We start from the raw sequence: 22509 nt of genomic DNA, 5'->3' as shown, positions 1-22509 counted from the left end.
TACATAGATCCTGCGGACCACCAGGCTGGGGGCGGGGCACAGGAGCCTGCCTGGTCCTCCACACTCCCTGAGATGCTGTTGGCACTAATGCTCTTCCAAGGTCACTACCTCTAACATGAAAATAAGTTTCTCTTTCCTGCACATCCAGTGACTCATGAAGCGGGTGGGGCAGAGAGCCGGACAGGAGCAGAGATCCAGGGATTCATCTTGGCTGCAGCGGGTCCTCCACATGAGTGGTGTATCCGTAGAAAGGGGGTTTGGTTCCCCTGACCACGTACTGACTCCTCATGAGTGACAGGGGCGCCCATCTCCTGAGCACCTGCTGCATGTCGTTGGGTCTCGAGCTGAAGACCTGCAATTCTCAGACGGTTCTCAAAACGACAGGGTCCCATTTCACAGATGGGGAAACTGAGGCCCAGGGAAATTGAAGAGACTTGATCTAGGCCACAAACTAGCAAATGAAAGAGTCTGAATTCAAACGCAGGCTTCTCTTTGACACCCAGGTGGGCCGCCACTGACTCTTTTCAGAGAGACCTTGGAGCCAGGAGGATGACTGCTCTTGGTTGCCATGAGGATCCTTAGAAATGGTGCTGCGGTCCCTCCTTCTCTTTAGGAAGAATCTTCTCCTTCCCCCAGACTCCCCATCAGCTCGTGCCCTGTTTCCCTGCTCCCTCTCAGGATCAAATTTCTTGAAAGCCTTATCAGCACTGCCTTTTTGTTTCCCTACTCCTCACTCATTCTTTAAAAATTTTCTGCATTCACCCTGGAATCCAGTCAACCTGGCCTCCATCCCCGATTCCCCCAAACCTGCCCCTTCAAGGCCACCTTTGATCTCCCTATTGCTAAGTCCACGGACCCACCTTCCTGTCCTCTGTCTGGACCCCATAGCAACACTGGGCACTGATGCCCCTGCCCCCGTACCCACTCCTCCTGCTGGGCTTTGGGGCACTGTCCTTCCAGATTTCCTCCCCCTGTGGCTCCTCGTTCTCCGTGTCCTGCGGTCGCTGTCTAGCTTCCCAGGCTCCATTCCCGGTCAGCCCTCCTCTTCCTCCTCTGTTTCAGAGCCTCACCCCCGCCCCGTGGTGTCGGGTGTCATCGCAAAGCCCAGGACTCCTGGTGCCCAGTGCTGCCTGCCCTTCAGACTTGCCTGTCCAGAGGCGCCGATCTCAAGGGCATCTCACAGCAACAGGTGCAAACAGAACTCTGTCTTCCTCTTCGGGGACAGCCACTCAGGAAAACTGATCCACAGTTTCTTAGAAAGTTAAACACACACTTATATGAACCCACCATCCCACACCTGGGGATTCACTCAAGAGAAATGAAAGCTTATGCTTACTCCCAATCTTTCACATGAGTGTTCAAGGCAGCTCTATTCATAGTTGCCCCAAACTGGAAGTGACTGAAATTCCCTTTGACAGGTGGATGTCTTAGGGGACCATTGACCAAAATTGTCCTCCTTGCCTCTGCAGGGGGCGTTCCCCACCACCTGAGCCCTGACGTCAGGTCAGTCTTCTCCCAGCCACCCTTCCTGTTTTTCCCTGTTTGCTACCTTCCCAGCAACCTGAGTCACCCATGGTGTTTCGTTTGTTTATTTCTGATTCTCTCAGTTCAGTTCAGTTCAGTTCAGTTGCTCTGTTGTGTCCGACTCTTTGCGACCCCATGAATCGCAGCACGCCAGGCCTCCCTGTCCATCATCAACTCCCGGAGTTCACTCAGATTCACGTCCATTGAGTCGGTGATGCCATCCAGCCATCTCCTCCTCTGTCGTCCCCTTCTCCTCCTGCCCCCAATCCCTCCCAGCATCAGAGTCTTTTCCAATGAGTCAACTCTTCGCCTGCTCAAAGTACTGGAGTTTCAGCTTTAGCATCAGTCCTTCCAATGAACACCCAGGACTGATTTCCTTTAGAATGGACTGGTTGGATCTCCTCGCAGTCTAAGGGACTCTCAAGAGTCTTCTCCAACACCACAGTTCAAAAGCATCAATTCTTCAGCGCTCAGCCTTCTTCACAGTCCAACTCTCACATCCATACATGACTACTGGAAAAACCATAGCCTTGACTAGGTGGACAGGACTGTAAACCCCGTGAGGCCGTTGGATACAAAATGCCTGGCTGTGTTGGACACATAATACATATTGCTATGGACTGAATTGTGTCCCCCAGGAAGATAGATTGAAGTTCTAACCTCTGGTGTTTGTGACTCTGACCTGATGTGGAAATAGGGTATTTGCAGGTGTGATCAAGGTATAAACTAAGATAAGGCGATGCTGGAGTAGGATGAGCCCTTAGTCCAACCTGACTGCTGTCCTTCTAAGAAGAGGAGACATATGGAGAACACTGTGGAGGCAGAAAGCAGAGAGAAGGCACCACGCGAAGACAGAAAGGATGGGGTTGTCCATCTGCAGGCAGGGGACGCCAAAGATGCTGGCTCCCCATCGCAGTTACAGGCCAGACTCTCCCCAACAGGATTCAGGGAGAGCACGGCCCTGCTGACACCTTGATTTCAGACTTCAAGCTTCTAGAACTCATGACAATACATTTCTATTGTTTTCAGTGCACCTGACGTGTGGTACTTGGGGACGGCAGCCCTAGGGAACTAACACAAGGGCCCACTAGGAACACTTGTTGGGGACTTCCCTGGTGGCTCAGTGGATGGGAATCCTATTGCCGATGCAGGGGACACAGGTTTGATCCCTGGCCCAGGAAGATCCCACATGTCTCAGGACAGCTAAGCCCGTATGCCACAACTGCTGAGCCCACGCGCTATGACTACTGACGCCTGGGTACCTAGAGCCCGTGCTTCGCAACCAGAGAAGCCAGCCCAGTGAGAAGCCTGCGGGGCATCAAAGACTAGGCCCGCCCTCCTCGCTCTCTGCAACTAGAGAAAGCTCACTTGCAGCGACAAAGACCTGGAGCAACAAAAAATAAGTAAGTAAAGACATTTTTAAAAAGGACCAATGCTGGTCTGGCTTATTTTTGAAAAATATTTGTTGAGTGAAGTGCTACAATGGTGATGAAACTCTCAGAAGGAAATCCTCCTCGCTCAGCAGGAGAAAGGGGGGTGCTGGTGCCCCCCAGGGCTGTTCGAAGGCTTTACTGTTGGTGACTCCATTCCTAACTCACCTGCAGGGCTCCCCACATCTTCTGAGACCCCACCAAACCCAGGACCCCCTTCCTGCCCCTCCCACGAGAGGTGGGGCCCCACCTGGTAGAGCAGCCCAAAGGCACGCAAATGCCCCCCAGGTCTGCCTCCTAGACTTGGCAGTGGAGCCTGCCCCGCAATCCTCCGCACAGCCCTACCTGGACCCCATTTCTCGGCAGTATTGCGCATGTCTTGACTTTGGTGGGAGGCAATGGTTCAGGAGGCTTGGCAGGTTTGGTTAAAGGGTGTTAACAGCATCTCACCAAATCTCTTCCCCTAATGAGCTGGGAACACACATGCTGGGTTGAAAAAAATAGAAAGTAAAACAAAAAACAGACTCTCCAAACGTGTTGGGATCATGGACCCTCTCGGAAATGGAATAAAAACTAGGGCCCTCCCCTGGGCTGACTGCACATCCACATAGCACTTAGCACGTACTTCTGGGAGACCAGGAGCCTTAAAGCCCGCCCTCCTGAAAGTCCACGGGCCCCTAGAAGGACCTCTGGAATGTGTGATCCTGGTGTTTTCCCGACGCAGTGGTGACCCAAGCACTTACTGCCTGTTTACCGTGGCCCAGCCAGGGATCTGATCCTCTTCATGGTTTATCTCATTTAAACCCCGTGGTATTATCTCCACTTTATGGAGGTGGAAAAGGAGCCACAGACAGGCTGAGACACTTGCCCTGGGTCACCCCTGAGCCAGGAGTTGCACCTGGCCCGTCTGACATGGAAGTCATCCACCTACTTCTCGTACGTGTGTGTGTGGTAAAATACATACAACATGTCATGTGTTAGTCGCTAAGTCGTGTCCCACTCTTTGTGACACCACGGACCATAGGCTGCCAGGCTCTCTGGCCATGGGATATCCCAGGCAAGAATACTGGAGTGGGTTGCCATTTCCTCCTCCAGGGGATCTTCCCGACCCAGGGATCAAACCCATATTTCTTGCGTCTTTTGCATTGGCGGGCAGATTCTTTACCACTGAGCCACCGGGGAGCCCTTATACATAATATAAGACTTATTGTTTTAAGGGTATAGCTCAGTGACATTAAGTACATTCACATTATTGTGCAGCTACCATCAATATCCTTTTCCAGGGAATTCCCCGATGGTCCAGTGGTTAAGACTTCAAGCTTTCACTGCAGTGGCCCAGGTTCAATCCCTGGTTGGGGAATTAAGATCTTACAAGCCACGTGGCATAGCCAAAAATAAAATAAAATTAACAAACAAAAAGCAAAGGAATTACCTTAAAAAATACTTCTCTGGAACGCTTACAACATGTCAAAGAGAAATTCTGTACCCTCTAAGAAATAACTCCATTCCCCTCTCCCCGACCCAGTAACCTCATCCCACTTTCCATCTCTAAGAATTTGCTTTTTCCTGGTGCTTTACATATGGACGCAGAAAGTATCTGTCCTGTGTCTGGTTTATTTCACTTGGCATAAAGTCCACAAGCGTCATCCAGGTTGTCGCAGGTGTCAGACTATCCTTCCTTTTCAAGGCTTAATTCATGGTATGTATAGACCACATTTTTGTCACTCCATCGTCAAATGATGGACACTTGGGCTGTTTCCACCTTCTGCCCATGTAAATAATGCTGCTAAGAACATGGTTGCTCAGATATCTGTTCAAGTCTCTGCTTTCAATTCTTTGGGGTATACCCAGGAGCAGAATTGCTGGATCATATGGGAATTCTGCTTAATTTTTTGAGGAATCAAACAAAACTGTCTTGCACAGTGGCTGTGCCATTTGACACTCCTATGACAGCACACAGGGGTTTCAATTTCTCCACATCCTCACCAACACTTGCTGTTTTCCGTGTTTCTGACAACAGTCATCCTAACGGGGTACCTTCATCTATTTCTGTCTCCAAGGGGCTTCCCTGCTGGCTCAGTGGTGAAGAGTCTGCCTGCCAATCCAGGAGACACACATAGGTTTGATCCCCGGTCCAGGAAGATCCCACATGCCCCAGAGCAACTTGGCCCACATGCCACAACTATTGAGCTTGTGCACTAGGACCCCAGAGTCACACTTGCTGAGCCCACATGCCACAACTGCTGGAGTCTTAGAGCCCGTGCTCCGCAACAAGAGAAGCCGCTGCGATGAGAAGCCTGCACACGGACACGAGAGGAGCCCCCACTCGCCCACATGTGGCCACAAAGACCCAGCAGAGCCAGAAAGAAAGAAAGAAAGGAAATTTTACTTCTCAGCCTCCCAGGCCTCAGTTTCCTCATCTGTGTGCTGGGGATGATGCCCCTCATGGGGCAGGATCAATGAGACACACATGAAGGACTTAGAACGCCACGTGGCCCATCAGAACTGCTCAGCAAGGACAGTCATTGTTATGGAAGGAGGAAGCCCCACCCCCAACCTCGGTGGGGATCATAGAGCTACAAGGGTCAGTGCAGACAGAACAGAACTACGTGCTTCCCTTCTCGCTCATGTTTCCTGTGGGTCAGCGGAGGAAGAAACTAGAACGTATGAAGAGTCAGTGGACCGCCATCTGCTCTCTCTGGTCCCCTCCCTCTCCTCCTCCCTGCCCCCCCCCCACCAACGTGCACAAAGCCTTCTTCCCTCCTGCGGTTTCTATTCTCGTCCTAAGTTCCGTCCATCTCCAGTTACTGGGTGATCAATAGGGACAGGACGCTTATGGAAGAAGACACGAAGGCAAGAAAGGGGAAGGGGCCAACGGAGGGGAAAACCAGGCGGGTGCTGGCCAGCCCCGGGCCTCGGATGAGAAGCCAGACCCCGGCAGCATCTGGGGAAGCTGGTGGATTCCAACACCCACCCAATTCTCAAATGGTAGCTATAGCTCCTGTTCCCTTAATCAGTGGTGTATAGATCAGGTGCAGAGGACCTTCATCTGAGGAAGGAAACTCGTTCCACCATCTCCCACCAACACCACCCTGCTTGACTTGAATACCTCCAGGAACGGGGAACTCATTCTTCTTTTTCTGTCCCTGGCTGACTAAGGCCCAGCTGGACGGCTTCCCTGGAGCCTTCAGGAGTTTTCTGGGTGGAGGCCTAGGGCCCAGGGCAGGGGCTGGGGGTGAGACTAGGGCAGTGAATACCTCTCTTTGCCTCTGCCCCAGACCCAGAGTCAGCAGGATCGGTGAGGCTGTTTAGCCAGAGTTTGCCTGATTTCAGATCCCAGGGTCCCCACCCTGCCAGGTGCCTGTGGAATGCTACGAGTGCGGCGGCTATGCTGCCAGGACAGTGAGAAGACAGGGATGTCCCAGAGCAGAGGGGACACACTGACACACTCGGGAGCTGCCCGGGCTGCAGGTGTGGTTTCCCTGCACAGGATTTTCAAAGAACTGTGAAGTAGGTGGCAGAATTTCAAAAAGCAAGAGATTTCATATATCTGTATCTATGCATGCGTGTTCAGTCATGTCCAACTCTTTGCAACCCTACCAAGCTCCTTTGTCCATGGGATTTTCCTGGCAAGAATACTGGAGTGGGTTGCCATTTCCTCCTCTGGGGAACCTTCCCAACCCAGGGATCAAACCTGCATCTCCTGTGTCTCCTGCATTGTAGGCAGATGCTTTACCTCTATCTATCTGTCTCTCTATATATCTGCTACGTGCCTTCTTTCACAACATCAGAGTATCTGGCAATAACTGGTCTCTCCTCCTCTCTCCGCCCACCTAGCCAGAGGAATGGGACACCAGGGTAAGCTCTTCAAATACATCATTTCATTCAAGCCTCACCCCAAGCTGGTGAGGTCCTTACTATATCTCCATTTTGCAGATGGGAAAACTGAGGCCCAGACAAGTTTAGGTGATCCAGTTAATCAGTGATGCAGAAGGGATTCAAACCCTGGTTGGTCTAATGATGCATCGACCTGGGGGGGGGGGGCGGTCCACATCTCTTCGACCTGGGAGTAGCTTTGTAATGATAAAGCCTCTGGGTGCTGCCCCCAAATTTACAGGATCCAGAGCTCTCAGCAGTGGGGCTAAGTGTGCCTGCCTGTCTGAAGCTGGTTGCCTGCAGGGCCGGCTGCCCTTGACCACTGTGTTGAGAGAGGAGCAGGCCTTTGTCTCTGCTCCAAGCACCACCTCATTCCTGCTCAAATCTGGATGCCACCCCAGACGCACTCAGTTAAATAAAGCCAGCCACCCTCCCAGTCCACACCTGAGGTTCCCCGTGTGTACAAGGGGAAGATTGCACCTGCCTCTCCCAGACCTCCAGGAATGGGAGCAGGTGGGATTCCCTCTTCCATTCTCTTTATCTCAGACCCAGAGTGGGGAGGACTTCCAAGGCTGTCTGGCTTGGTCCTGCAGGGAGGGGAGGCGGGTGGCGGACGGCAGTCCCCATGTGCCGTTTTCTTCCTCCCAGCCCTGCCCTGGGGGCCGTGGTTCATGCTCCCCCTTCCTCCCACCATCTGATTTGTACCAGTTCCTCATCCCCAGGGACCCAGGCTTCTCCATCTGCCCCCCTCTCCCCAGCTCAGAGCCAGGTGCCTCTGCAGGCCCGCTCCTGCCTCCCCCTCCCATCCAGGTCCCCCTTGAAGCTGGAAATAGCTGACATGAGTGACAGGGCTAGAAGCAATCACAGTGCCAAAAGGCCTCTGGATTCCACAGAGATAGACTTGAGCTGGCCTGGGCACTCCTGGGTTGGATCTTGACTGTTTGGCATCAGTTTAGCTGTGAGGTCTACCTATGCCCGCTGACCTCGGCCTCCTCATCTAAAAACACGAGGTGGAGGGGAGTGCTGTCCCTGTGGGTAAGGGTCTATGGGGGTGGAGATCAGGTCCGGCTTGCTCAGAGCTCCAGCTTGTGGGGGCTTAGGGATTTACTAATCATGGGGGAATCAAATGACTATAGATTAACTAAGATACATGTGAGTCCTTAGCTCACTGCTCAACAGGAAAGGAGCCCATCGCAAATAATAAATCTCAGCTACATCATTAGCAGGCCATAGGGGGAGGCGCCGTGGACTCTGGGTCATAAAATTCTGAGCAAATCCCAGAACAGGTTCAGCCTGAAGTCCCAGCACCCGAGAGCCCTGGGTCCCCAGGTGCCTACTCAGGAACACCAGGGGCATCGTCTGGGCAGGCCATGGCTACCTCTGCCACCCCATCCTGCCTCGCTGGCTCCCTGGCACAGCTGGGCTTTCCCACCTGGAATTTGAAAAGAAGCAGCAGAGGAAGTCGTGGCCCTTTGCTGAACCATCTAACCAGACCTGATTAATCGATAAGCCAAGTTGCCGCTTTCCTGCCAACCAGCCACCTGAAGAGTACTTACTTTATCTGTGAATCGATTGCGTGCTTTCGCCACCACTACGGCTGATCCCCGCTGTCCACAGAGGCTGGGTGCCAACGGAAGCTGGGAGCTGCCGGGCAGGGACCGCCCTACCAACTTGCCAGGGCGGCATGGGCTCCAGGCAGCTCCGATCCTCATGTTACAGATGGGAAACTGAGGCCCAGAGATGGGTGCAGGGGGCGGGGCTGGAACCAAGCTCAGCTGCCCACCTGCCCCCTCCCTGGCCTTGGTCACCCAGTACCAGCGCAGCCCTCTTGATTTGAATGAGGCTGAAAAGCTGAGATTCTTTTCTGCCCCTTTTGTCCCTTCCCACATATGATTTGCCCCACTTCAGCATCACAGAGTCCTTCCTAAGAGAAAAATGACCTTCACCCGCCTTGAGGTAGGAGGGGTACGGCCGGTCCTGGCTGTCAGCATCCAGCCCAGATCCTGCTGCCGGCCCAGACCTCAGGACCCTGCCTAAGCCGCCCGATAAAGTGGAAGGCGGGCCCTTGAGCAGACACCTGAAGGTGAGGAGCGCCCTATAGCAGTCTGAGGAGGACAGAAAAGAGGCCACATCCTCGAGAAAGGGTGGGGATCTGGTTCTCACCCCCAAGCTGCTAAGCTGTTAAGCTGTCAGATGGGAGGGTCTTAAGCAAACCAGACTATCGCATCCCCAGGGCCAGCAGAAGTCACTGTGCTGACCAACGGCCCAAAGCCTGGACATAGATCCAAGAAGCAGGAGCAAGAACTTGATCTTTGACCCCCAGCTTCCACAATAACCACCATATATCAGGCGGTTTCCAGAACATTCCTGGTTTAAAACAGCCCACCGCAAGCGAGGGCGGGTTAGGAATCATGGGTGTCCGAACCACAGGCCCCTGCACGTGCACCTGTCTCACTGCCACCTGCCAGCCTTGAACTTGACCCCACCTCAAAGAATCGCTTGCCTTTGCCTTGGCCTTGGCCCACCTGGAATCCACACCGAGAGTCAAAGTGAAATAAAATGCAAACACAAGCTGAAAGCTAAAGCCCTACACCGCTCCTGCCCACCCCCGCTCCGCAGGCACGACCACAGTGAGGGGTTAGTACACAGGCTTCCAGCCTCTCCCCTACATCCACAGTGCTCCTGGGCTAGAACAGAGCTCTTGCCAACATCAATGTCAACCTCTGTCCAATGTTAAAGTCAACAGAGAAATTATGTGTGCGGCTATATCATATATTTCACAGAACTGGGGTTATCCTATTCATACCATGCAGCAAACGATTTTTTGCACTCATCAGTGATTGTGTACAAGGGCAGTCCGTGGAGCCTGCTGTGGGGAGATGCCCTGTTACACTGTCCCAGCTGGACTCCGGTGCAACCCCGCCCAAACTGGCCAGTGGTGTGCCCTCCTAATTCTGCTCCAACACCCCTGGCTCTCAACTCGGTCCTTCCTCAGCCTGCCCCAGCTCTCTGACACCATTATTTTGACCACTGTTTATTTTATTCAAAAAGTACCTTTTCAGCATGCATAACATGGTAAACATGTAGTTTGAATTGTTGTTGTTCAGTCACTAAGTTGTATCTGACTCTTTGTGACCCCATGGGCTGCAGTACACCAGGCTTCCCTGTCCTTCACTATTTCCCGGAGTTTGCTCAGACTCATATCCATTGAGTCGGTGATGCCATCCAACCATCTCATCCTCTGTTGCCCACTTCTCTTGCCCTCAATCTTTCCCAGCATCAGGGTCTTTTCCAATGAGTTGGCTTACGATGTAATAAACACAGGCGCAAAGTAGTTCTGAGAGTTTCATCAACGTGAACACATTTAACTCACTGCAGCCCAAGGGGAGAAGCCTGCTTGTTACCATGCCTGTTCTACAGATGGGGAAACTGAGGCACAGAGCAGTCCTCCTGCAGAGGCTCACAGCCAGTCTATAGCAGATCCAGGTCATCGGCTAAAGCATGCCTACTCCCAACCATCACACCAATGGTTCTCAAACATCAGTGGGTATCAGAATTCTCCAGAAAGGCTTGTTCAAACAGATTGCCAGGCCCCTGCCCTGGAGGTTACAATACGGCAGGTCTGGCACAGGGCCTGAGAATCTGCATCTCCAGCAAGTTTCCAAGTGATGCTGACGCTGCTGGTCCAGGCACCACACTTAGGAAGCTCTTGTGTTACGTGCCGCTGCCCTTTACAACTGACCCCGTGGTTGTGGGCCATAGGGCCTCCCCAAGCCTGGCTCTTGAGTGCAGGGTGTTCTATCCCCACTGTGGGATAAAGGCCTTGTTCATACTGACAAGCACATGATCTGTCGAACAAACAAAGTATCTCAGTGTGGAACTGTTTTATCAACTGCAATCTAAACAGTTCCTGGGAATCAAAGACTGCTTGTACCTCCTATGATGGTCTTTTCCCTCCCCGCAAAAGGGTCCTCAAAACATTTCCTTCTCCAAAGCTGTGAGCAAAGAAATAACTCAGCAGGTCTGGACAGCTGTCCACACTGTACATGTTCCAAAGAAAAGTGTGGCCCTTGACTAGCTCCTGGGAGGTAACTTTGAGCCTTGGAATGGCCTGCCCAGTAACAGTGTCTTGGTTTACTTGGAGCCGGAGGCCACTCCATATAGTTCACAATAAAGATGTGATTTATGGTGGGGGCCTTGGGCCATGTTGTATCAACATGACCTGTGGGTCAAGGAATTAGGGACTGTGGTCAATCATATGGCCAGTCAGCCATGCGTATGCAATCAATTCCCAATAAAAACCTGGAAATCCAGGCTCGGGCAAGCACCCCTAGCTGGGCTACTCCCCATGTGTGTCACACATCATTGCTGGGAGAATCAAGCACTGTCTGCACGGCTGCCCTGGGACAGGATGGCCAGAAGCTTGCAATGTTGTCTCTCAGATCCTGCCCTGTGCCCCTTTCTCCACTGCCGATTTTTATCTATATCCTTTAATTGTAACGAACAGCGGTTGGGAGTACAACAGCTTTGCCAAGTTCAGTGAGTTCTTATAGCAAATCACAGAGCCTGAAGGTGATCTCATGGTCCCCCCAGACACAAGTGCCCCTCACTCAGTTGGTGGGCAGCTACATCGTACCTCCTGAGTACCAGGCTTCAGCCCTAGTCCTACCATCTGGGCCCAGCTCTGCCCATTCTCTCCATACTTCCCAGCCCTGTGGCCAGAGGTAGCCTGGGCTTTATGGAAGGCATTTAGCATCCACCATTCATCTCCCTCTATGGAAAAATACAAGCAGCCCCTTTGATGTAACACCAGGTAAACATTCCAGGTGCCAAGTAATGTCCCAGGTACCAGGAAACATTCCAGGAAACAGGTAACATCCCAGAAACCAGGTAACATTCTGGGCATAAGATAATGTCCCAGGAATCAAGTAATATCCTGGGTACCAGGTAATGTCTCAGGAAACAGGTAATATCCTGGGTACTAGGTAAAATCCTAGGTGTCAGATAACATCCCAGAAACCAGGTAGCATCTTGGGCATAACATAATGTCCCAGGAACCAGGTAATATCTTAGGAACAAGATAATGTTCCGGGAAGCAGGTAACATCCTGGGTACCAGGTCATATCTCAGGAGCCAGACAACATCCCAGAAACCAGGTAACATCCTGGGAACCAGGGAATGTCTCAGGAACCAGATAACATCCCAGAAACCAGGTAACATCCTGGGAACCAGGGAATGTCTCAGGAACCAGATAACATCCCAGAAACCAGGTAACATCCTGGGTGTCACGTAACATTCCAGGTTATCAGGTAATACCCAGGAACCAGGTCGCCCCCGCGGCCTTACCTGCCAGTGACCTCGATGTTGGAGATGGCATAGAAGTACTTGTAGAGGTTCTCCCGCTGCACGTAGGTGCCGCCCAGCGCCGGCCGCAGCAGCCTCATGCGCAGGTCGGTGAGGGTGAAGAACTCCTTGAGGCCCTTGGCGCTCTCCAGCCGCGTGTACAGGTTGTCCATGTTGCGCAGGTCGGGGCCGGCGAAGATGGCGAAGCGGTCCCGCACCTCGAAGCGCACGTGCTTCTCCTTCTTGGAGCCGGCCCAGCGCGAGTACTCCTCGGTGCACAGCACCCGGTGCGCGCCCGACGCCGCCAGGTCGCGCGCCCGCCGCGCAGGCATGCCGAAGGCCTCCATGCAGTCCTCCGCGAAGAACTGGTAGGGCTGCCACGTCCGCCCGTTGTCCAGCGACTTCTCCAGGACCATGGCAGTGGGCCGGCCGTACTCGAAGGTGACAACCACGTCGTCCGTCAGCTCCACGCTCTTGTTCCACGAGAGGGTGATGTTGGCCTCCAGCGGGCTGGGGTAGCGGCTCCACGTGACGCTCTGCCAGTAGGTGGCCAGGCCCTCATCCTCCCTGTCGAACATGAGCCGTGGCGGGTGGGCCAGGTCTGGGTTGGAGGCGTCACACTCGTTGCTGCACAGGTAGGGGTTCTCCTGCAAGTGGGGGGGGGGGGGGGGAGGGAGACCAGGGTGGGCGCTGGCTCCTCTGGGTGGGTGGGGACTGGGAGCCCGGGCCCAGCCCGTCCCCTGCCGGGTGCCCAGAGGTCTCAGAGCCTGTGCTCCAGGGTCTGGGCACCAGGAAGCCTCTCTTCCGAAATCCCTAAAACACACGCAGCTCTAGGGCTTTCCCAGAAAACACATCTGCTTCTACTCTAAGCACAGACAAGCAAGAAAGGCGGGAGCTAGTCACCGCTCCAGGACTGTCTGTGGCTCCCATGGCCTGGAGGATAAAGCCCTCTGTCTTTCCTGCAATGCCCTGACCTCCTCCCTCCATACCCAGGGCCACCATTCCTGGCCTCTGACCTGAGCACTCCTATCCTCCAAGCCTCCCGTGTCTGTGCCTCTGAGCCTTTGCAGATGGTGTTCCCTGTCCTCCACGTGCCCGTCCACCCTCTGTCTGCCTCCAAATTCCTGCTCACACTCCTGACTCTTGAATTGCCTCCTACACAGCAACGCCTTCCCGACCCTTCGAACAGCACAATCAGTAGCCACAGGAGGGCAGTGAGAGGTCAAAGCCTCCTGGAGCCAGGCGCAGTGTCTCATTTCTCTCCCATTTAGTGTCTCACCTCCGAGGTGCGTGGTGTGGGAGTGTTAGCTCCGTGCCCCAGATGGAACCCCCCGGGCTCGGGAAGGCAGTAGCCCTGGCCCCAAGACCCTGTGAGGAGGAACAGGGGTCCGTCTGTCACAGGAGCTTGCTCCCTGTCCCCAGAGCCTCCCTGTCTGCTTCACCCACAGCCCAGGCACGCTGAGTGTTGACCAGTCCCTCTCAAGGAGGTGCATCTGGTGGCAGGTCCTTTCTGGGTCCCTGGCACATGCCTGCTGGGCCCTGTGGGGGACACTGACTGGGAAAGGCAGGGCACAGCTCCCGCGTGCTTCCTCTCCTCCCCACCCCGCCACTTCCGAAAGCTGGCAGCCCACTCCCAGGCCCAGCCGGCTCCAGCTGGGGCTCCCCTCCTCGGTAGTTCAGACCCACCCCCCGCCCCGGGTCTGGTCCACCATGTGAATTCACCCAGAGGCCTGAAAATCTAACACAGTGGTTGCCCGGGGTGGGAGAGATGAATGGGGAAGCCCAGGGGATTTTTAGGGCAGCGAAACCCTCTAGTACAATCCTGTCGTGGTGGAGAAATGATCCATCTGTCCAAACCCGCAGAAATGTACAACACGAGAGTGAACCTCACTGCCGATGTGGACTTGGGTTAATCACAACACGTCTGGTTAACAAAGGCGCCACGCTAACGTGGGCTGTTAATAATGGGGAATTGTGTGGGGAAACGGGTCTTAGGAGCTCTCTGGACTGCCTGCTCCATTTTAGTAAACCTCAGACTGCTCTAAAAAGTAAAGTCTATTAATTAAAAGGAAAAACTGTCACTAAGAACCGCACGCGCCCCAGACCAATTGCAGCCTCTTTTGATGAATATTTCAGGTCCCTGGTTTGCTCAGAAACAAAGCGGCTTGAATCTGAGTTAAAGCCTCACATTCTAAAATGAGGCATTCGGCTCCCGGGGGTGTGGGTGCCTGTCTCCTGAGGGGCTGAGCCTGCATCACTGCGGCGACCTCAGGCCATCAGCTTTGAAGCCGTTCGTGGAGGGCCAGATCCCAGTCCCCCCTGGGATCCTCGGTGGGCAGGCTGGCCCTGGGGTTTACTGAGGCAGGCTCCACCAAAATAGCTCTGTCCTGGTCTCCTGGGGTGCCCTGTCCACTCTACCTGGTCAGTCCAGGAGTTTTATACCTGTAGCCACTTTCCCTCTTCTGGGTTTTTAGAGAATCATCCCTGATGTACCTTCTCCAGGAAGCCCACCTTGCCTGATTCATCTTCGAACTTAGTTCCCTCGTCACGGAGTTGTTAGTGTGTTTATCTGGGCCAATGTGGTGAAGCCTCCGTATAGGGCCTGGGCCTCAGTAAACACTAGTGTGAAGTGAAAGTCGCTAGTCATGTCTGGCTCTTTATGACCTCATGGACTATACAGTCCATGGAATTCTTCAGGCCAGAATACTGGAGTGGGTAGCCTTGCCCTTCTCCAGGGGGTCTTCCCAACCCAGGGATCGAACCCAGGTCTCCCACATTGCAGGCGGATTCTTTACCAGCTGAGCCACAAGGGAAGCCCAAGGGATCGTTATCATTGTCACCCTATTAATTAGATATTAATAAAGATAATTCGATTAATAGTAATAGATCTCATAGTGAATGTTGAGAGTATTCCTGTCCACCCCCAGCTGCTGTCAATCAGCCACACCTCACCTCTACCCTTCTCCATCCCCCTGCCTACCCTCCCTCACCTCCCCTCCTCCCCGGGGTCCCCACTGAAGACTGCTCCGGCCTGTCTGTCATCAGGAAGACGGACGTGGCCGGCTCTGCCAACGGACGGGGGCTCCAACCTGGCTGCGGGCGCTAAGCTGCCCTAACCTGCCGGGCCCGCCGGCCCCCCGCCCCCCAGCTCCAGGAAGCAGATGGTCAGAAACTAATGCATCAGCCTGTGTATTTACCAGCCCCGCGCCTGCTGCGGAGCGGGCTTAATCAAGAGCGAGTACAATAAATAAATCCCAAGCCATCGCCAACACGATTCCTTCTCTCCTGTCTCCCTTCTTTCTCCCACTGCCCTCCCACCCCAAGGTCTCGGAATTCCATTTAACCATTTAGGGAATGGGGGTGCCTCCTGCTGAAGGCGGCTTCGTGGCCCACGGACTTTCCTAAGCTCACGTTCTCCTTTTCCTCCTGTTCTGCACCAGGGAGGATTCCGAGGAGCAAGCCTGGGACGCAAGCCCAAGCCCCCGACCCTGAGCCCCTGAGCGCTGCGGCATCTGATGGCTGACGGCTCTGTGTGTGAGGGAGGGGCCGGCTGGAGGGCCAACTCTTGCCAGCCTCCTAAGTCTGCACATTTCCACTCAGCTCTATGAGATCAGATTAACTAATGATGAAGCAAACCATCAAGATAAACTGGCCTAATACCAGAGAGAAAGAGCCGGCGATGTTTGGGGCACAGCCTTAACTTTTCAGGATAACGCTGGAGCCATCCTTGGAAATTATCAAGTGGAGTAGTCATTTGTTTCTTTAGACATCTCATGAGTATCCCCCACCCCCCACACACAAATCTTACCCCTGATTGAAGGCGTTGGGGTTCGTTATAGAGAAGTGTGACACATCACATTTTCTACTCAGGGGACTCATGGAGCCCCATCTCTCCAGTTAGGAACCCCTGTTCTGGGGTCAGACAGTTGGTTTTAGGGTCTGAAAGCCTTGGGCTCAGCCTCAGCTCAATCCTTTGAGACTCATCCCATATCATGTGAGATAATCTATATGAAATGCCTAGAAAAAGTCCCCAAATGGTAGCAGTTATTATTAAACAGTAGCTTCATGTACACGAGGTTGAGGGCTTTCTCAGCAACCTTCCCCCACCCTTCATGGGGAAGCCAGGAAGTTCACACACGGACTCCAGTGGGGACTGCAGGCTTGAAAGAGCGTGGGGATTGTGATAGTCACTGTATGCCCACCACGGGCCAGAGTGGGCTGGGCCCTCCACATCCAAGCTGGCCGCATCCTCCCAGCACCCCGGGAGGCAGGCCACCTCCATTTCCCAGATGAGAGACCACGCTTCTGCCAGCCCCAGCATCACCCATCATCTCCGGACCCTGCAAGCGTCTTAGCGAGAAAATTCTGGGGAAACCGGGCCCGTCCATCTCTACAGACACACGAAGGCAAGTCACCTGCATGGTGGGGCAGCGAGAGAGGTGAAGGGCGAGGGGAGGGTAGCCAGCCTGGACACCAGCACCAGGTGAGAACCGGGTGGAGACCAACCACTTCATACCAGGCTTTTCATTGAAGAAACTTTGCAACTATCTCTCAATGCTTTTGCTTCTGTGATATATATATATATATTGTACAAAGGGTGCAGCTGGAGTCAAAGGCGAGGTTGTAAACAGCAGAGATAAGCTACCAGCAAGACATATACCATCAAGTGGGAAAGCTGACTGTTAGGATAGCAGGAACGGAGGTGACCTGCTTGGAGGATGTCTGGCTACTTGGGCGCCCAAGGAGCCCATGGACGGGCAGTCACTGGAACAGTAACCAGGTCTTAGGAGGAGGAATAAGCAGCTTCGTGCAGACTGGTCTTCCCATCCAACGTGTTGGGACTAAATCACACCATTGCTGGATGCTGCCAAAGCTGGTTTGGGTCCTTGCAGAGCAGCGGTGGGGTGGGAAGGGCTTTGCCCTGGGAGCCGGGAGGACAAGTGCAGTGGCCTGGCCTCTCACTGGCCACTTGATGGGAGTCACTCCGCTGCCGTGAGCTCAGTGGACTCCCCACCTCTGCCCCCACCGCAGCCCAGACCTTGGCACTCCCTGAGAACTCAGGGAAGCTTGTCCAGTGAAGGGAAGTCCAGTGAGGCCAAGAATGCTGACTTCAAGAGTGGCCCTGAGGATTATTCGAGTACCGTGTGGCGAGCACTTCATGGTGCCAGGGCTCACGGGCAGCGGGTGTAGGGAGCGTGTCCAAGGGCAAGCCACGGCCACACTAAGCCCTGCGTGTGCTTTATCCTGGACGACGGGGTCCTTTCGCAAAGGAAGGGGACTGAGCCACGTCTCAAGGTCACAGAGCTCCGCAGTGGCCAAGGTGGAACAGGAAGCCAGGGCGTCGGGCTCAGAGACAAGTCAGGAAGCACGTCCCTCCCCCAAAAGGAAAGGCCGCTGGCGCCCCAGGCCTCCGCCTCTCCCCTGGGACTCGGGTGCCACTGAGGCGTGTGGGCGGCCCCAGGGAACAGTTTAGCAGCTGACGGATGTTCTTTGAACCTGTCTGCCAGAGTTGCTGGCTGAAGTCTCACCCTCAGCCCATCAACCTCAGCTGGGGCTGGGGCATCTCTGGGTGGGAGGCTGGATTTGGGCGGGGCGGGGGAGCTGCCAGGGAGCCCCCGGGGCCAGGAGGGCTGGGGCGAGGACATGGAGCATGGAGGTCCCGGGAGAGATGCTTAGGGGAGTCAGAGCAGCACAGAGCCGAAGTGGAGGGGAGCCGACCCATGGTGGAGCTTGTCCCACCCTCCCCTTTGGATGATGCTTCTAGAACTTTGGGGGTAAACTCTCTGGGGCCTGGGCGCTGACCCCTGGGGTCATGGAGTTGAGATCCTGGAGACGATCCCTAGCCCCCCGTGTGAATTTGGGTGGGGCTTGGCCCTGTCTGTGCCTCAGTTTCCCTGTTCACGAAACGAGCTCTGACTCTGACCTCCCCAGCCCCAAGTTCCTCAGCGGGGAGGAAGGACGCGGAGGCACCCGCCACCCCCTCATCCCAGGGATAAAGCCAGGGTGCCAGGGGAATTCTCCTTAACAAATTATTTCCTATTTATTGGTAAGAAAAGTTGCAGCGGGGATAAATTATTAACAAATCGGAAACGGAGATTCTGTTGGGAGCTGGTTCTAATTCTAGCTGCCCTGAGGTCTCTAATTCTCTTCTCCCTCCCCTGGCTCCTAACTTGCCTGCCCCCCACCCCCACCCTGCTTCTCGTGTGGTTTCATTGATCCCAGTTCCGCCTCCAACTGCCCCCCACCTCATCCTCCAGGCTTCTCTCCCATCCCCTTTTTGGTTTCCTTTTCTGAGCAAAAGCTCTGGACAGCAGCAAGGTCACCCCTCCCTGCTCGTGAATCAGCGGAAACTGACCCGCATGTTATTTCAGAGCCTGAGCAGCAGCTGGCCCGGGAAGCGCCTCTTGAGGGTTCAGGTTTTGCTTCTCATTGGTGCCATTTCTTCCCAGCCTGGCTGTCACTCAGGCAGAGGAAGGCATCTTCCTGGAGCTCATCCATCCTGGCAGAGAGTCTCCAGAAGTCACAGTGATGCCTCATCCCCAGCCCAGACCCTGATCCCAGGCCAGCCATGGGGGGCATCTCCTGGTCCAAGGTCCGCCTCAGACCCAGAGTCTCAGGCCACCTCCTGAGCCCGGCCAGGCCTGGCCATAACCAAGGAAAAGCATCTCAGTTCTGCAGAGATGAGCCCTCCACTCTGCTCCTGGCCCCCTTTCACTTTAACGCTGCCCTCATTTACCTCCTTCCAGAGGCTTCTGTGATTGAGACTAGACTCTGGGATGCAGGGGCCAGGTCTGGCTCACCCTTGCCACTCCCGCCCCCAGCACTGATGTGATAAATATTCCAAAACTCGGCCACGATCCTTGACAGTTGGCTCTGAGGATGGTATCGGTTGAGTAGTTATTCAGCGTGCCCTCCCTAGCTCCTTCAGAGCGTTCAGCACCAGGGAGGAGGGTGTGGCTACCGAGGGGAGTGGGAAGTGGCCCGCCCAGGTGCTGTTTTAGCAGCCAGGCAGGAGCCTGGTTTCTCAATGTCCCTCCCCTCCCCGATAGACCCAGCTAGCAAGCCTGTCTGATGACCTGGGGCATCAGGCCATCCTGGTGGACAAGCTGTCCCTGAGCTGGGCAAGGATGCAGTGCCGAACACCCCTTCCCACCATGAGGGACCCAGGACGACCATCCATCAGCCGAACAGCCAGAGGGGGCTGGGTGGGGTCTTGCCAAGGTGCTGCCCTGGCCAGACAAGGGTTAATCTCTCCAGGAACTCAAAATTGTATTCCTTAAAAAAAAAAAAGATATACTTCACTTGGTCCTGGGCATATGTAGATTCTTCCCACGGCCAGATTTCTAGGAATGTTTGGGGTGGGAAACTCTATTCCAGCTGGAGTGCCTGGGGTGATCCCTGTGGGCCCCCCACAGTCACCTTCTGCATCCCGGCGCCTCACTGGGTACCGCATGACTGACCAGATCCACGTGGGCATCTCTCTCAGACGAGGGATGGCACCTCCTCATTTGCATAACCCTCACGACAGGGAACTCATTACTATAAAAAGCAGATAGGCCAATCTGGACTGCTGGCTCCTTAGAAAGTTGGGCGATATATTTTGACTCGCACTCTGCATATTTGCTTCGCTCTAGACCCCCTGTCTTCTATGCATTTATCCTCGTTTTCTCCGGTTATGCAGTAAACAGTTTCTAATTGATTAGAGAAAGGAGAGTGAGAGGCCAGATTAGCCCAGGCCCTCCTCCTCCCCCATGCTAGGAGCACAAACGCTTTCCCACCAGGGCCAGCGGGCGGCTCAGCTGCTCCTCCCCGCGCACACAGACTCCACCTGTTCATCCAAGGAGCCGCCTGCCTGGCAGCTGCCCAGGCCTCCCTCCGTCCTGCCAGCCCACCCCCACTCCCCATCCGAGGCTCTCACCACCCAAACAGCCCAACGCTTTTGTTGAACGCTGTTTTTAAAAAGTAAATAAAAAGTACATCAGGAGAGAGGGAACGACAAAAGAGGGAGAAAGCAGGGACCGGGTGGGGGGAGGGTGGGAGGGTGCAGAGAGGCAGAAAAGCTGCATTCAGAGAAGCTGGGTGAAGTGCATTATTGATTCAGGACTTAGAAAATGCTTAGAGCCAGGGAAAACCGTCCTGCTCTTTAAAAGCTTGTGCAAAGCAGAAGCTAGACACCGGCAGCCTTCCCAAAGAGGGCCTGCTCTGCTGACATGAATATTTTATCACGGAGGGGGAAAAAAAAGTGGCCTGGAGGATTCAATGCCGGGTGATGGTGGGGGGCAGGGTGGCCCCCTCCGAGGGGCCAGGCTGGGACGCCCAGGGTAGCCGCCCTCCCCAGACCCTGGGGCCTTGCAGAGCCCCTCTCTGGCTCTCTGCAAGGTGCCCCTGGCTTTCCTGCTGAAGAACTATGGGGCCCAAAAGGGGCCCAGGAATGGTGGGGACACTGGCTGAAACAGGGGAGCCCGGGAGGGTCCAAGTGGGTTGAGGTTGAACGTTCGTTTGTTGAGCCTGGCAGCCCCCGCCCCTAACCTTTGCCCTGTCCATCCCCTGCCCTTGGCCTCCCCGCCCCCACTGGATCTGCAGAAACACCTCCCCCTCCCCCCAGTTTCAGCTCCTGCGACACCCCAGAGCACTCTGTCCATAAATTCCAAACCCAAGCTGGTCCAGGCATGGAGACCAAGATTTTTCGGGTTAAACTTCCTTTCCTCTAGTCTCGTAATTATTTTCAAAAGGGAGAAACGGAGGCACTGATAGGTTAGAAAAACTATTCAACATCACTGTGCTGAGAAAAGGGCAGAACTGGGGTTAGAAGCTTGAGAATAATAGACCCTGTCGAGAGCCCACTGTGCTACCTCCTGCTTCCCTGGTGTGGAGCCAGTCCTTGGTTTAGGGAAGATGAAATGAACTTTGTGCCACGGATGTCTTTGTCTGCAAAATGTATACAGGACTCCCCTGGTGGTCCAGTGGTTCAGAATCCACTGGCCAATGCAGGGAACGTGGGTTCGATCCCTGGCCCAGGAGGATCCCACATGCCGGGGAGCAACTAAGCCCGTGTGCCACCAGTACTGAAACCAAGCGCCCTAGAGCCAGCGCTCCGCAACAAGAGAAGACCCCGCAATGAGAAGCCCGCACGCACAACTAGAGAGCAGCCCTCACCTCCCCAAACTAGAGAAAGACCCCCCCCGTTCAGCAACGGAGACCCAGCACACCCTAAAAAAATTTAGAAAATTAAAACACAAGCAAAACTCTAACAGACCATTTTATGATCTTATTGAAGCCAACTTCCCACCTTATTTTGGATCCTCAAGTTTCCCCTTCCTTTCTTGAACCTTACTGGCTCAGCCTGGCCCATCCGCATCCTTCTGTCCAAAGCTCCTCCCCTACCCTCCTCTGCAGGTGTCTGCCAGCCCTCCCTTCCTCCGACAACACCCTGGCTGGCCACCGTGCCCTTCCCTGAGACGGGCATCTCATCAGCTTTCCTGGCCGGCCACCGTGCCCTTCCTCGAGACAGGCATCTCATCAGTTTTCCTTAGCAATTTCTTTGATTAATTATGGTGTGGCCCCTCCCCACTGTGTGCTCTGTGAAGGCAGGCCGGGGCCTGTCACATGCAAGATGCTTAACTAAGGTTTGCAGAGTGACTCCCCCTCCCTGGGTCGCCTCTCTGGGTCCTTCACGCTGGAAAGGTGGTGTCAGGAGTAGACGCAGCACCCAGACGGATGGGACCTGCCTGAACCAAGAGCCACAAATCAAGGCTTCCTAGATTTCTTCTTCTTGGTCTCTGAGGAGTCAAGAAGTGGCCAGGTAGAGGAAAGAAAAGAAGTGGCTGGGTTTGCCCCACCCCCTGGCACACCTGGACAAATGTATTGCTCTATGGATGAAGCCCTGGGTAGGAATGGGAGTGGAAAGGCTGAGCCAGTAAGGTTTCATTCATTCACTCCTTCACTTATTCAACAATGGTCTCTAATGTCCTCTGTGTGCAAGATGGCCCTGAAGAAGCGGTCATCAGAACTGGCTGTCCGTCAAAATCCTTGGGAAGAGGAGGGGGATAAGAATATTTCTGGGCCCTAAGACTGGAAATTCTGCTCCAGATCGAAAGTGAACCAACCTACCAACCAACCAATTAAAACCTGCTGCGGTGACTCAGATGCCTGGCCAGGTTGGGATGCCTGGTGCAGCTGATCCAAAGAAGGGCTCGTGAACAGTGATGTCAGCCCACCTGTCACCATCACCCCTGCTTTATAGGTGAGGGGACTGAGGCCCCCAGAGGTCAGGCACTGACTCAAAGTCATACCTGCAGTAACCTGGGCACTTTTACCCCTTACGGAAGCATTTTAA

General features: G+C 54.3%; 1 protein-coding gene across 1 annotated transcript in view; it reads right to left on the bottom strand.

Moving 5' to 3' along the window:
- NTNG2 (netrin G2) overlaps positions 1-22509 on the bottom strand; it is a 65937-nt gene that overhangs the window by 29217 nt on the left and 14211 nt on the right. Inside the window, exon 2 of the mRNA XM_052649319.1 lies at positions 12177-12820. Coding sequence (XP_052505279.1) covers positions 12177-12820 — 644 coding nt within the window. The remainder of the gene's footprint in view (positions 1-12176; positions 12821-22509) is intronic.

The sequence above is a fragment of the Budorcas taxicolor genome, chromosome 11 (assembly GCF_023091745.1).
Source record: "Budorcas taxicolor isolate Tak-1 chromosome 11, Takin1.1, whole genome shotgun sequence".
Classification (NCBI taxonomy): Eukaryota; Metazoa; Chordata; class Mammalia; order Artiodactyla; family Bovidae; genus Budorcas; species Budorcas taxicolor.
The sequence above is the reverse complement of the archived record's forward strand: the minus strand, read 5'-3'. Positions and strand labels throughout refer to the sequence as shown.